The sequence below is a fragment of the Ornithorhynchus anatinus genome, chromosome 20 (assembly GCF_004115215.2).
Source record: "Ornithorhynchus anatinus isolate Pmale09 chromosome 20, mOrnAna1.pri.v4, whole genome shotgun sequence".
NCBI classification, from domain to species: domain Eukaryota; kingdom Metazoa; phylum Chordata; class Mammalia; order Monotremata; family Ornithorhynchidae; genus Ornithorhynchus; species Ornithorhynchus anatinus.
The window spans coordinates 21,005,341-21,021,415 of NC_041747.1; the positions used below are offsets into that span (position 1 = coordinate 21,005,341).

Here is a 16,075-nt window from a genome sequence, read left to right on the forward strand (position 1 = left end):
CATGCCTTTATGCTTTCACTGAACACTACTCAGACGACGAGTCACCATAACTTAAGGTGGGTCCATTATGGCACTTGCTTACTCTAAGTAAGTGCTGCCATATGTCCCAGCCTTAACCCAAGAATCCTGTCACAACAAACAAAATCGCCATAGGCTTAAGGCAATTTCTGCACATCTTGCAATCACATGTACATCCTATGCCTTCCGGTATCAAAAGAAGATCATGCTGTTATAGTGTACGCTCCCACATGCTTAGAACAGTGCTCTACACACAGCAAGCACTCAATAAATATGATTGAATGAATGAATGAATGGAAGGATCCTAACTTTGCCTCTGGGAGGGCGAGTTCTTTATGGAACTCATTTCAAGAACATCTCAAAACAACAATTAGATGTTCTGCCGCAAGCTTTCAAATGTTACTGGAGAAGGCAAAGACCGAGATTCTGTACATATTCTAGTTTTAATCGCATAAAGTGAAAACAGCGAAGCGCTTCGAGTAACTTACGTGTTTAAGATCATTTTTGAATTGCTTCAATTCATATCCTCTAGAGATCTTGGGGGAAAGCAGAACGGCTCCGTGCATGTGACTGACTAAAGAAGTGATAATCCGACGCCCCACACCACTTCGTCCTGCTAACAGGAGGGACCCTCCGGGAAAACTCAGCACTCGATCGACCCTGGACATATACTCTAAGACTTCTTGGAAAAGTAAAATATCTAAATCCTGATTATCCCGTCCATAATGAATAATGCCCTAGAAAAAAATAAGAAGGATTTTTGGGTTATTCCATCATCAAGATTATTTAAAATCCAAATCCCTGCCTACATACACTATTGTTGAAAGTACAAACCGCAATGTTGAGGTCCCATTAAATTGTGTTTTCATTCTGAAAGCTTGTACAACAGTAATTTTGATCCTTTTCCTACCATAAACTGGATGCTAAATTTCCCAAATCGAATGAAGTCTGAATATTGCTTTCCAAAGTGCATTTTGAAGGGAAGTGTGAAATTCCTCCCTTTTGGAGCTAGAATTGATTTAGGTAAAATGCCAACTGTCAGAAGCCGAAGAGCAAATGGTTACCCAGAGTCTACAGTGAGTCTAAGCCGTGGACATTCCCAAAATCTCCAACATGGGAAACTTTGGAAGACTTTGGGAGTTTAGATGAGGCTCACGGATACCCTCGGAAGTATTCTACGCCGGACCTGGAACATACCCAAGAGCTTGGATGCTTCTACAGAGCCTCTGAAAGGGATTTGAAGAGGACGGGCAGGTCTGAACTCCATCCACAATCCTCCTTAAAACATGTGAAATCCTCAGAATTACCTAGCCCATCAATGGCTCTGTAAATTCATTCAATCGTATTTACTGAGCCCTTACTGTGTGCAGAGCACTGTACTAAGCGCTTGGAAAGTACAAGAGCCCCAAAAATGACTTCAACCCTAACTCCATAATCCTCTTCTCTCATCTCTCCCCATTAGCTGGATTCTGAACATCAACCTGAGCTCCAGTCAAAACTTTTGAAGGTACCTGGAAAAAAACAGAGGTAATTTAGCAGGTTGGCTTATTGAAAATTTTGAAAGTCCACCTCACTGTGGCTGGGAGAGGTAGAATCCTTCTCTTTAACTCTTATATGGTATTTGCAAGTTTACGCAAATTGGGGTCAGGGAAAATTTACTCTTATTCAGAAAAGGGCTCCGTTGCGGAGATGTGATTTCAGAACCCACATGAAAGTGAAGGGAGAGAGATGACCTGGACTGGGATGAGAGTGACATTCAGAGTAGAGATTGGAGGTGGTGATGAGATGATCAAGCACTTAGTACAGTGCTTTGCGCACAGTAAGCGCTCAATAAATATGATTAATAATAATCAAGCAAGGAAATTTAAGGAATAAGGGGTGGTCACAATGTATTATATTGTCATATTGTACTCTCCCAAGGGTAGGGATTGTGTCTGTTGCCGAACTGTACTTCCCAAGTGCTTAGTACAGTGCTCTGCACACAGTAAGTGCTCAATAAATATGATTGAATGCATGAATTAACTTAGTATAGTATTCTGCTCACACTAAGCGTTCAATAAATACTATTGACTGTCTGGGCTAGGGAGAAGGACAACTAAAGGGCATCCTTGTAAAGACTTGCAAAGCACCGAAAATGTCTCTCTTATATAATCTCCCAAATCCCTGTTCAGTCAGAGGGCAGTCGGTACATGGATGAAGACAGCTGAAGACGATAACGACGGAGGTGATGAAATTCTAGATCAAATTCCCTATCCTTGACATACCTTTTTAATAACTTCCTTTAGATCTGCTGAGTTCAGTTTTCCAAGTGGTTTTCCGTGATGGGGTAAGGGCTGCCCAGGTGCTACTGCTGTTCTGGTCTTATGCTGAGCTCCCCACGTTACATAGAAACTATCTATGGTAATACAGAACAAAAAAAGGAATTAATTAGTAAATATTACTATTACTAAATATTATCCTTTCAATCTCCAAGGGCAGGAATTTTCAACACACTGTTTTTTCTGAATTTAGAAAAATCTCTGGGATTATTCAAAGGTTATGAGCATGAAATGTGCAAAAGTTTTTGTTAATCCTTTTATTGAGCACCTACTTTGTGCCGAGCACTTGGGAGAATACAGAGTTGGCAGACACGTTTCCTGCCCACAAGGTGCTTACAGTCTTAAAGAGGGACACAGACATCAAGATAAATTACAGATACGTACATAAGTTAAGATCAAAAGGTCGCATAAAGCACGGTATTGAACATATGATCACCTAAAAACTGCTCAAACTCTCTAGAGACACGTGCTAAAATTTAGCTACTGTTCACATATGTCCATATACTTTTAATTCATCTTACCTGCCATATTTTCCAATATATCCGAACTCCAGTCGCCCTTAAAGACTGAGGTCAAAATATTATCAAATACACGGAGTTCCTTTACTCCCACAATTTTGTCCCGGAACAGACGCCGAGCTTCGTAGGCTACGATCTCCAACACGTAATCTAAGGATTGTTTTGTTGACCCTAAGACGGGTAACACACACGTTTTAATATTCCAGGATAAAACAGAAATGGCTTCCAATTATTCTATTGCAACATAAAATGAAAGTAAAAAAGAAGAAAAAAGGACTACATACCCAACATGGCCGCATCAGAGAGATGCAATAAAGAACAAATGATTTATTAAAATTTTACACTAGTAAGTTGCAATGTGACATGCAATATTAAATTAGCCCATTACCCATGTAGGACAACATTTTGGGATGTCATAAGCACAGTATATGACAATAATTATGGCATTTATCAAAAGTTTACTATGTAACAAGCCCCAAGGTACCTAACAAAATAATCCTAGACCAGATGGGCTCCTGAAGAACCTTTCGGATCAGTGAAGCTCTGCTTGGGTGAATACTTCATGTCTTTCACTACCCAAATACATCTGTAGAAGGGAGGGTGCCTTACTCTAGCCTTTAGACTCGCTGTGGTCAGGGAATATGTCTGCTAATTCTGTTGTATTATGCTCTCCCAAGCGCTTAGTACAATGCTCTGCACACAGTAATAATAATTATGATATTTGTTAAGCACTTACTATGTGCTAAGCAAGGTAATCAGGTTGTCCCACAGTCTTAATCCACATTTTTCAGATCAGGTTTACTTTTCATAGTAAGCACTGAGTTAATAGGATTGATTGATTACTATAAAAATGAGTTAATGAATTTGGGTAACTTTTTTACTCCCTGGCTTTCCTTATATATCCAAAAATAAAAAGAGCAGATTAAAAAATCCATTTCAGAAAATACACCACTTGAGAACCAAGTTTTTCTACAGAAATTTACCAGGACATATCAATCAACCAATGTTATTTACTGAGTGTAACAGCACCTGCGCTAAATGCTTGTGAGAGTACAGACTTTGTAGACATATTCCCTGCCCATAGTGGACTTTCAGTCTAAAAATAATGATGGTATTTGTTAAGTGCTTACTATGTGCCAAGCACTGTTCTAAACGTCGGGATAGATACAAGGTAATCAGGTTGTCCCCCGTGGGGCTCACAGATCTTAATCCCCATTTTAGAGATGAGGTAACTGCTGCACAGAGAAGTGATTTGCCCAAGGTCACACAGCAGGCGAGTGACAGAGCTGGGATTAGAACCCACGTCCTCTGAATCCCAAACCCGTGCTCTTGCCATTAAGCCACGCTGCTTCTCTGGAGACCATGGAGAGACAGAGACTGTATATCTTACATAAACCTTACAACTTGGGAAAAACACTTTATGCTTGAACTGCTTAATGCCAAAAAGATTGCACGTAAGGAAAATAACAATGTAAAAAGAGGTTTCTTATTTCATTGACCTACTTAGAAAGTCAGTGTATCACAGAGATTTAGGTAGCCTTAAAAATATTACATATTATTCGAACTATTGAAAGGGCAACTTACCTCCTGTTAAATCGTATCTGAATAAGCCAAGAACCCACTGAGTAAGAATGCAAGGAGTAAAGAGGTAGTGACTATAATCGTCGACTGTAAATTTTGCTCGAACCTGAAAAAGGAAATTGTCGCTCTGAATGTGCGTCAAAGTAAGCGTGAGCCTCGCTAATTACCGCTAACACCCACAGTACATCTGGTCACAGGTTAGCATCACTCACGCCACGTTATCAAACTTGTTCCTGTATCTGTGGCCAGCGAGGCCACTGACCCTCCCGGCTCTGTACAAAGATGGTAACTCTATCATGCTTCGCCTCCCATCCAGGAGTAGTGTATATCACTATCATTTTGTCACTGCTTCGAGTGATTTCTCATTGCATCTCTCCTTCCTCTAATAACAAGAATGATTAATAATTGTGGCATATACTACACTTACTAGATGCCAAAACTCTGTACTAAGCCCTGGGGTACATTCCCTGTTGTACATGGGGCTCATAGTTTAAGTGGAAGGGAGAACAGATGGTTAATCTCCAGTTTTATAGACGAGGAAACTCCGGCAGAGAGAAGTGACTCGCCCAAGGTCACGGAGGAGGCAAGTGGCAGAGCTGGGATTAGAACCCAGGTCCTCTGACTCCAGGTCTGTGCTTTTTATACTAAGCCACGCTGCTTCTCCATCCAGTGTGGAGTTGTACATTCACACCACTATCTCATCCACCTTCACTCTGGAGTTCATAATATAAATGTCCCTTGGAATTAAGATTGGGATCAATCCCAAGATGGCATTCCCAGCTCCGCCACTTGTCTGTTGTGTGGACTTGGGCAAGTCACCTCACTTCACTGTGCCTCAGTTACCTCATCTGTAAAATGGTGATGCAGACTGTGAGCTCCGTGCGGGACAAGGACTGCGCCCAATTCGATTTGCTTGTAGCCACTCTGCTGCTTAGGTCAGTGCCTGCCCCATAGTAAGTGCTTAACAGATAACCTTAATTGTTATTCTTTGAACTATTTGTTCAAACCTCAGGTCTGTTGAATAAATATGAAAACACAGAGGACCAAAGTAGCAAAATTCTATTTCTCATTTGTTGTGTTCTGTCCTTAAGTTGTTCCCCCCCCCCAACTTGTGAATAAATTGTTCTTCTTTCTGGAAATGCACAAGGAGCACTGTAGATATTATTTTTCACAAACAAGTTATTATATTTTCCACTGAGGAACAATATACTCATTCCCCCAAAATAATAAAATAGAGTTTATTTTTAATTTGAAATAGCTTTTGGGTTTCACATATTCAAATCCCTGGTCACACACTGATTAAATATGGTCTAGTATAAAAGGACTCAGTGCAGAGTGTAATCAGTTGTATGTAGCCTTAGACTGAGATCAGAGATCTATTTCCATTTCTGTCATAGTGATGTCATGTGTGACTTTGGTCAAGTCACTTTCTGAATCCGTTTCCCCATTTCACCACTAAAAAGGAATTTGCAAAAGAAAAAAGCACAAAACTGTAGTTCGCTCCAAAATTAATCAGTGTAAACTTCAGTATTACATCATCGGATGTAAAGCATTACTACACAGTGCTAGAGAGCACACACAACTCCACGTAGACAATTTGTGGAGCCTTGGGGTTTAGGAAACCTTTAGGATAGGGTTTCAGAACTGCACACTTAAAAATTGCAAATGAAATGAGAAAGGGACGTGCCAAAGAGGCCAGGATATTTAGTTTGACCTTGGGAAAAGTCCAAATTGCATAATTACTCAGTCTTCAATTTCTGTAAAAGCCCACAGTATAAGAAAGCTCACTTTACAGTAAGACCAGCTTGATCAGTGCTTCATGCAGGCATGTAACTATTTCTTTCCCCAACACCGCCTGCTGTTCTAGTCAAGACGAAGTGTATTGTTTGACTCAGTCAACCCCTGGATGCTTCGTGTGTGCAAAGCACTGTTCTAAGCACTTAGGAGACTTCAGAAGGCTTGGTAGACAGGATCCCCACTCTCAGAGAGCTTACAGTCTAGTGAGAACAACATTCCTTTAACTCCCTAACACGTTTTCTATTCAAACCATGAAGTAAAAACATGTTATCAAAGAAATAAATCTATAGAGGATTATTCTATTTGGGAACTCTTTGAGTCAACCTTCAAAAAGAACATAAGATAAAGAAATAGAATTCTGTTAAGGGCAAAATAGGAAGCCTGAGGCCAAGCAATATATCCAGAGTTTTGACCAAAATTAAATTTGCTGCCCAAGCCTATGAAGAATGGGGAATCCTGCTGCCTGGAGCCACAGTTCTCTAGAAAAGAGTATCTGGGGGAGTTATAGGGATTTGTGTTATTTTGGAAGCCCACGTACGGGATTAATTTATATGTTTCAAGGTTCAATTTTGGGGAAAAATCTCATACAAAAATGTCAAGCCATGATTCAGAACATCTCCCGTTCACTCTTCATTCTGATTGGGCAGGGGTACAGGGGAATAAGCTCTGCTCGTTAGCGTCACCGGAATCGCTTTAAAATAAACATAAAACCAGGCAGCTGTAGCAAACTCAAAAGCTTTTGCTGTTTTGCGATCATTCCATTATAATTAGGAGACCAAAATGGAGTATTTATTTGTGGATACTTGGAGAACACTTATATTTTGACCAATATGCCACCAATGTTAATGTGTAAAACCAGAGATTCAGAGGTATTTTTACACACTAATACTATCGAAACAACAACGGAAAAAGGAATTCAAAAATTCCTACCTGTTCGTACACTTGCACCATAGATCCTGCTAACTGATGAATCTTAGAAATGGAACCCCAGAGAGAGTGATCTTTGAGATTTTTGTGAAGCACAGGTTCAAGATACGCTCCGTATATAGTTTGTAACTGCTCTCTTTCTGGATAACTGAAGACGACACATATAAGCAGGTGAAATCGTTACCCAGTGTGATATTTGGGGGCAATTTTTATTACGGACATCTATTCCGACAATCACTGAATAGCACTTATTGCACACATACTGCGTGCAGACCACAGCGCAAAGGACCTGGGAGAGTACGATAGAATTAGTAGACCCTCAGGGAGCTAGTGGGGGAGAGAGATGCTAAAATTACAGAGACAAAGAAGAAGCAAAAAGAGATACGAATATGAATTAGTACTAGTAAGAAGTTATGTAAAATATACACTTAAGGAGTGGGGAAGGTTGAAAGGGAGCTGAGGAGGTGAGAGTAAGGGCTTGGGTAGCTCAGGCCGATGGTTTCGGTTTGGTCAGCAAAGTAGTTGGGAAGATCTTCGGGGATGATGGGTGAGGGATAGGGAGCTGGGAGCACTGGGAGTTTTCAGGAGGGAGTTACAGGTCTGGAATAATTGATGGAGGTGATGGACATGGGAGTCGATGAGGGAGAAGAAGTAGCATTGCTGAGCCGAAAAGAGTGCAGTTACAGCGGGTTAGGATGAACTGGAAGTGGCCCAAGTCGGCCTGGTTTCTGAATTTCTGTCAACGGCGCTCTGTGGCAGGAGATTGAGGTTTTAACACAGCCTTTTGGTCAAAGCTGGAGACATCTCTAATATTACTAAACTAGCACATTCAAGCTGAACTACAAAATATAAAGTTTCATAATTTTAAAGGGCCAACTCATTTTGTTATGGCCGTAAATACATTTACTTTCCAAGAATCTATATTGCAGAACTAGGCCTCTGACATTTCTAGTGCTGGAAAAAAGTAATGTGAGCAGGCTAGCAGAAGCAGCACTAAATTATAGGCAGTTTTCTGAATGCAAGAATTGTTCTCTCCAACCCTAGAGCTCTGGATACAAATTGTTTATTTAAGAGAGAAAATGAAAAGAGGGCAAAATTGGTTATTTGATATATGTGGTTTATTGCACTTTACATCTATGGCTTGACTTCTTATTTGAACAAAGAGAATCAAAGTGAGGAAAATCTCTCCTCAGAGACAGGCATCCTCCCTCACTAGACGTAGAATTCTTGCCCTCAAGGAGCCTATCTATTCACTCACTCCACTGTACTTTCCCAAGTGCCGACAGTACATGCTAAATAAATTCCAGTGATTGCTTGTCCCTCACACCTCTATACACACAAATATAGGAAAAACAGATACTTACTCAACTGCACAGAGACGAACAACAGAAGTAAATCTAGTGGTGAGTTTATGCCTTCCCAGGGTTCCTCCAGCTGTCATAGAAGCCACAACTTGGATATTTTCCAAACCAACCCATTCTAGATTTTCATCGTAAAATCCTTGATATGTTAGCACCTTTATCAAAACACAGCAAAGTAGCAAAGAAAAAAACATAATATACTTTGGAACTGAGAAGCAACTCATCCAGAGTTACTTCCTCTAATCATATTTAGAGGTTTCCCTCACCAATCTCTGCTCTGAGTACCATTGCTTAATCTTCTGTACACCATTTTAAGTGCCACAGTATGGTCTTAAGTAACCATGGTCTGCAATGGCCGATCATCAAGTTACCTTCTCTTCAGTTTGCTATATTTTCATTCACTATCCCCAGAATTCCCATTACATTGTACTTTTTGTCATTACTGTATGATTAGCTCATTAACTTCACACCGAAACTAGTCTTAACACTGAACTTTAGATAGCGACAGCCTAGCACCAAACTATTGGTAACCACAAACTTATCTCTGCAATGTATAAGACACCAAGTTTTTACTGTGCATTTGGGCTACCATGCAGTGATAGAATTAAGGAACTGTTTTTCACAAGTGTGTCTCTCTAGATAAAGGGTGTTCAGTTTCTTTTAAAAAAGTTGAGTGCATGTATGCAGCAGCAGAGTACTGTAAGTTTTCCTTTAATTTAGGGAACACCATCCTGAATATATTATGGCAACTGCATAATGATCAACTAAAAGTCCTTAAAAGACAAAAGAATAGATTTTGACATTACCCTGATATTTATTATGTTTAATATAAGCATAGTAGAAGGCTCCCTTTTGACTGTCACCTAACCTGAATTTCCTCCTGTGACATAAACCATGGATCAACTAATCTCCTGTGACCCATGTGTCTTTGTTCTGATCAAATTTATCATCCAGGGGTAAACCTCAATCCCCTATAAGTCAGGGGTTGCCTTCTTGCAAAATCCCACGCTAAGGAAAACTCACATTGTTGTACTTTCCATGTCAGGTTCCTCAAACGTATTCCCAAATGTTTCTCTGATTCTGGATTCTACGATATCAAGACAGGCTCGCATTGTCAAAAGAATGTTCCTAATTCTGCCAAAATATGTAGCGAAACCCACATTCTGGCAGAACTCATGACCAAAACCACATCCAGCCCTTGGAGAGCTAAACCTGCATTTCAGAGTAATATAGAAATCTGCTGGGACAGGAATAGAAATAGTTTTTCTTTTTGTTTTACTCTAACAATGGCTTATAGATTAAAACCTTTGGGTGAGATTGGAACAGACCGTTTCAACCGTTTCCCACACACTTTCTAGGTGAGATAACAGAACAGCTCGAGAGCAAGGGAAATCTAAGAGATGTATGGGGCTCTGTAACGTGACCAACTGGCTACAGCTTCTAGAGGGATGGCTCCAATAGCCAGGCAAATCCGCTCTCACTCAAAGAGGTCCCTGATGAGGAACCAAGAGGAAGGCATAGGTCAGAATGTAAAATTCCTAATTCCCTGCCAGGGAAATCTGAATTCCCTGGACCCAGAATCTTGGGAGACAACTTCCATGGAATTCTGCCTGCTACAGACATCCTTGAAATACCTGACATTCCTGGGTCACTCCTCTTTCTCTCATATGGCCCCAACTCCTGATCCCACTGACTTTTCCTGACCAGTTCCTTCCTTGTCTCAAGACTGGGAAAAGAAGCAGAGGAAAATCTCCACCAGGGAGATCTCTTCAAGGGCAAATTCACTTCACACAGTGCCAAACTGCTGCCTCTTTCTGACCCCCCCGAGCTCAAGCAAAGGACTCGCTGATTTCTTGGCCAAGGTTCAAATGCAGCAAACGCTACAGTTTTTAAGGGCAGCGGGGCCCACTGAGAAGCAGTGTGGCCTAGTGCATAGAGCCCGGGGCTGGGAGTCAGAGGATCTGAGTTCTAATCCCGGCCCTGCCACTTATCTGTTGTGTGACCTTGGGAACGTCATTTCTCTGTTTCAGTTACCTCATCTGTAAAATGGGGATTAAGACTGCAAGCTCCCCAATTAGCTTGCATCTACCCCAGCTCTTAGTACAGTGCCTGGCACATAGTAAGCGCTTAACCTATACCATAAAAAAACCCAGGGCAGAAACTATTAGGAACATGGCTGTTTCTACTTCTCACCACTCCACCAAAGAGTGAAGCTACTTGGTGTATCTTGTACTGAGTCTTCTCTAAGAATCAAAAGGATTTCTAGGGGAGAAAGCCACTAAGCCAATCAAAAACACCTTCTGCAGAAGTTAGGATGGGAGAGACCTGTTTCCTGAATGACAAAATAACATGAGAAGTGATGTTGTCTGAAATTGAAAAATAAAAAACAAAAATAAACTTGCTCACCTGCTGGAGAAAGGCTACCAAAGTGCTAGTTCCCCATTTGTCGAGCTTTGGCAGGTTGATATCTTTCAGATACAGAACGAGTCTTTCACAGTCTTTCGGCCTGTATACCCGACCGGTATTGGTACTGATTACCATGCAAGTCTGGCTCAGTTTCTGCAGGAGATGCCGAGAAGTGGTCTGGGCACTGCAGTGAATCGTGGCAATTTGGGTGGAACGGAGTTGGGAAAAAGCATATCGAAGCAGCATTCTAGAAAGACAGCCAATGTTTAAAAGTGTCAATGATTAAACATCTACTAAATACCAAAACTAAAACCCGCCGTATTCTAACAAATCCATCTAGTTGGGATGGCATCTGACGGGCACAGGATATGAGTCTTCTTTCAATGGTCAACATTAAAAGCATCTATTGTGTGTCTGTAGAAATCTAAGCCTCTTTTCATGTCTGGAGTCTGAATGACCGGCAGTGTTTGATTATTATTAAAGTCATTTGAAATTGAGAGCTTTATGAATCACATGGTGATAAGCGGTCTGAGGTAAACTAGAAGCAAGTACCCTGTTATGTTTACTGCCCATAAACAGCAACCAACCCTCAGCAGTTGAAAAAAGAAAAACAGATTTCCAAAAGCTTAAGATGAGTAAATAAAATGGTTGTTGATTTAGATAAATAAGTCATTAAATTTCAATAAAAAGTATCCGGTTAAACTCACGACTTCGCTATTTAAAACCTCTACACAACATAGTTTTATATATTCATATACCAGTGTATTATAAATCCACATCTTTTCCAATAAAAGATTGTTTACATGCTTTTACGAACTAAAATTTCAAGATGCCTAAGTCACTGGGTACACAGCGACATGGAGTTAGTAGCTAGAAAATAAAACCACTAGGAAGAAAAAGGAGTCTGTATTTCTTCATCTCTGTACTACAGATTGTCCCCGACAGTTATGCCAAAATATTATCCCTGAAATATTTTGATCATTTACCAAAAGAGCCATTGGGACTATGGCAGCAGTTCTGAAATGCTGATGGAATAGTGTAACTACTCAATTTAGGAATAAACCAAAGGGGTATTTCAGTCTGAGTTTCTCGGCTCTTACCCTTTTCCACATCCTTCAGGTCCAACGAGAATAAACGGCTGCTTAGTTTCAGAGCGCAACCACGGTTTGAAATAATCTAGGCCTCTTTGCATGTCTGGAGTCTGAATGACGGGCAGGGTTTGAATATTATTAAAGTCTTCAGCCCTCAGGTTTTCCGGCTTCTTTAGCTTATACGATGCTAGACGACCAGTATTGGAGTCATAGTACGTGTCCAGTGGCTTGTGGGGATCTGGTGGAGAGTCTCGTGCCCAGCTGAAAATCTGATAAGAAAAAGGTTCGGAAGGATTTGTATTCTGTGGGATCGAGCCTAGCAAATGCCGACCCCGATTCCCCACCTGCATTAGAAGAGACAAAGGCAAGATAATTGTGCGGAAACTATTGTCTTTAGGGATTTACAAATGGGAAGGAAAAGAATTCACATCCCCAAAGTGTATACACGAATATACCCACCTTACTCTCTCTAGACTGTAAGCGTGTAAGCTGTACTCTCCCAAGCACTTAGTACAGTGCTCTGCACACGGTAAGCACTCAATAAATACAACTGACTGAGAAGCAGCGTGGAAATTTACTTCCAATTTACTTCTTTGGGCCTCAATTACCTCATCTGTAAAATGGGGATAAAGACTGTGTCCAACCCGATTTGCTTGTATCCACCCCAGGGTTCAGAACACTGCTTGGCACATAGTAAATGCTTAAAAAATGTCATGATGATAATTATTAATTGATAATAATTATAATTATTATTACTCCCAGGTACCTCTGATGTCAACAGTGCTGTTTAAGGGAAAGGCCCAAAAAGCAGCAGAGAAACTGCTGGAATTGGGGCTTTCTCAGTCCTAGCCTTCTGTCTCCACATTCACAAGGTACAAACCCTTCAGTCCCAGACAAGGGGTACCCTCAGTTTCCCAAAATCAGATATAGAAAGAGAGAGAGGAAAAGGAAGTATTTTTCCCACTCATATTTCTCTTGCAAATAATTTCAAGCGATCTTGAAAACACGCAAATCCCAGGCTTTTTTTTGACAAGAGAGAGACCTGTAACAATCGATTTTCAGATATTCACCAGGATGTGAGAGGTTCTGAAATTATAGAGTGAAATGAATTGCAGAACAAAGTCAACCTCTTTTGTTAAAAAAAGATTTGGTAAGAGCCTCTATTACCTCTCTTGTGAGTTCTAATCGTGATTTCATGTTGAGGTTTCCACCAAGTCCTCTTATCAAACTGATAATAAATTGATCTCGATTTCTGGACCCATGGAGATGAGACAACCCATTCATCACCGTTCCGACTAGACTTGTTTCTACCACAAAGTCATTCTGGAGATCGATCATCATAGGAAAAACAAAAGATGGAGAGCAGCCATTAAAAATAGGATATATCCTATTGGTGAAAGGCTTCCAAGTTATTCTTTCCAAATACTTAAATCTTTCTAAAGCCAGGCACAGAATTGATCTTTCCATCCCAATTCTAGAGTACTGAATTATATTTCTTTGAAAAAATCTATTCTTTAAGATTTTAAACCGGCTATAAGAAAAGAACAAGTTAAAATCCCCCCACCCATCCGACTGTGTGCTGGTTAACCACCATGGAAGTCAAGTGCGGGTGGCTATCACTGAGAACACAGGAATATACAGAACATATATAGAGTATATAGCATTGGGTTAATCTGTTTCCTATCTTTAGGCGTTCATTATCTCTACTTCCTCCTCCCCACAACTAACAGAGGGCCCAGAGAAAGTACCTGCCTAAGTGGATATAGTACGGGCCTGGGAGTCGGAAGGACCTGGTTCTAATCCCAGCTCCACCACTTGTCTGCTGCGTGACCTTGAACAAGTCATTAACTCCTCTCTGCCTCCGTTACCCCACCTGTAAACCTCATCTGCAAAATGGGTATTGAGACTGGGAGTCCTATGAGGGTCAGGGAATGTGTCCAACCCAATCAACCACCCCGGCACTTAGTACAATACCAAGAACATTGTAAATGCGAAACAAACACCACAATTATTATTACTACCACCTGATTGGGAAAGGTCCAGTTGAAGAGGGAAGAGGTCCCAGGAGGAACCTACTCACATCGTTAATGGTGTTTAGGATGAATAATTTTTGGACAATCTTCTTAATTAATAAGGCTTATCATTTCAGGATTATTTCTCCTTAGACATTAAACCCATCACATAAACTGGTACATCTGACCACATAATGCTGATCATTTGAGGGTACTTTTTTCTCACACAGAACTGCGTCAAATAAACTGATCCGCCTGCCTATTTAATGCCTATCATTTGAGTATAATTTCCTTTTAGACATGAACACACCACATAACCTGGTATAAGTACCATGCTGGCAATTGGCTTAAATGTATCCTAAGAAAACGCCTGAAAAACCAAATTAGATTAACTGTGTACAGAGGTTTCTCAAAGATAGCTCAGAAAGATTTAGGAAATGCTAATTGAAATCAGAAAGCTATTTCTATACACGATGGGGCCTCCAATCAAAAACAGTCAGAGATATGGACAGGTTAGGAAACTGTTCATTCATTTAAAAAACATAACTGTTACAAATTACATCAGATCATAAAAGACAACTAAATACTACGATATTGTGGTAAACTGACCTGCTTTAAAACCCACTGTAAAGCCTTTTCAAAATAATCTCCAATCCAGTTTTCAAGATCATCTCTATATTTTTCAGGCTGGTTTCTCAACCAGGATTTTATTAATGAATTAATATCAGTCTCTTCATCACTAGAAAAAATATATTTCTGGTTAATACGGACATCAAATAGATCCTTAGAGTGAACAACAAGGGACAAAAATTTCTCTCTACCACTTCTATACCAAGGAAAAAACAATCAGAAGATGATCAACTTAAAAAATGGATGCTTTTCATTCAGACTGGATGTCCTCAATTTATGTAACCTTGAACATAAGCTTCACTCTCCCATTCTCGAATAATGCACCTTAGGAAAAGCATTATTTTTTACACCACTCAGAGAACTTCAACGTCTAAGTGGCATACGAGCACTGGAGTGAGGCACTCAATGGCCCCCGAATAGTTTAAAATAGTAACTGTGACCCTAAAATACCCAAATTAATACCAGAATGTAGCTTAAAGCACTAGGCAAAGAGGCACAGGCTAAAGTCCATGGGTAACAAAGACTTCAAATACACACATCAAAACTGGAATTCATTAGTTAGCCCACAAGCATTTATTATGTGTCCACAGTATCCAACAATGTCTATGTCCCTATCGACCTGGAAAATACATCTTTTTATCTGCCTTCAAAACAAAAATTATGCTCTCCTAAATCAAATAATAATTCCCAAATTAGCTAACCGAGATAACAAGTAACCTTAGAGAGAGAGCTTTAATATAGTAAGAGGAAGCAAAAATCACTTTGTATGTTTTGAATACTTGTTATGGTGAGCACTTTGTGCAAGATTTCGTAATAACCTGAGAACAAGATTTCTTGCATAAGTTTGCAAATTTTTAACATTCACCTAAAAACTTTTGTCATTTCAATGAGACTGATAACCTACCTTCCAAATCAGCTAACAGCATACCTGATTATGCCTTAGGGGAATCTAGTTCCTTAGAAAACTGGTGATTTCAACTACACCTTTTACGATAACATATATCCCCACCAAAAATATGTAATGCATTGAATAACGAAGGAAATAAGAAAGATGTGAATCAGTGTGACTCCAGACACTCAGTTTCCAGGCCTTTAAGAAGAAAATTTAGTCTCCTAAAATGACCCGGGTCTCTATGGAAAGTATCTTGGCCTACTGGAAAAAGGCTGAGCCTGGGAGTCAGAAGGACCTGGGTTCTGATCCTGCCTCTGCCTTTCGATTGTTGGGTGACCTTGGGGCAAGTCAGTCAGCTTCTCTGTGCTTCAGTTAATCTCATCTGAAAATGGGGATTAAACACTTCTTCTCCCTCCCACTTAGACTATGAGTCCCACGTGGGATAGGGATCGTGTGTCAGCCGATTATCCTGTATCTACCCCAGCACTTGGCACCTAGTAAGTGCTTAACAAAAACTATGATTA

At 40.3% G+C, this 16,075-nt stretch overlaps 1 protein-coding gene across 1 annotated transcript in view; it reads right to left on the bottom strand.

The window, feature by feature from the left end:
* DYNC2H1 (dynein cytoplasmic 2 heavy chain 1) overlaps nucleotides 1-16,075 on the bottom strand; it is a 194,561-nt gene that overhangs the window by 129,605 nt on the left and 48,881 nt on the right. Inside the window, 10 exon segments of the mRNA XM_007666838.4 lie at nucleotides 507-755; nucleotides 2,283-2,413; nucleotides 2,858-3,025; nucleotides 4,439-4,541; nucleotides 7,163-7,307; nucleotides 8,524-8,675; nucleotides 10,927-11,173; nucleotides 12,027-12,286; nucleotides 13,185-13,340; nucleotides 14,639-14,768. Of these exon segments, the coding sequence (XP_007665028.2) occupies nucleotides 507-755; nucleotides 2,283-2,413; nucleotides 2,858-3,025; nucleotides 4,439-4,541; nucleotides 7,163-7,307; nucleotides 8,524-8,675; nucleotides 10,927-11,173; nucleotides 12,027-12,286; nucleotides 13,185-13,340; nucleotides 14,639-14,768 (1,741 nt within the window).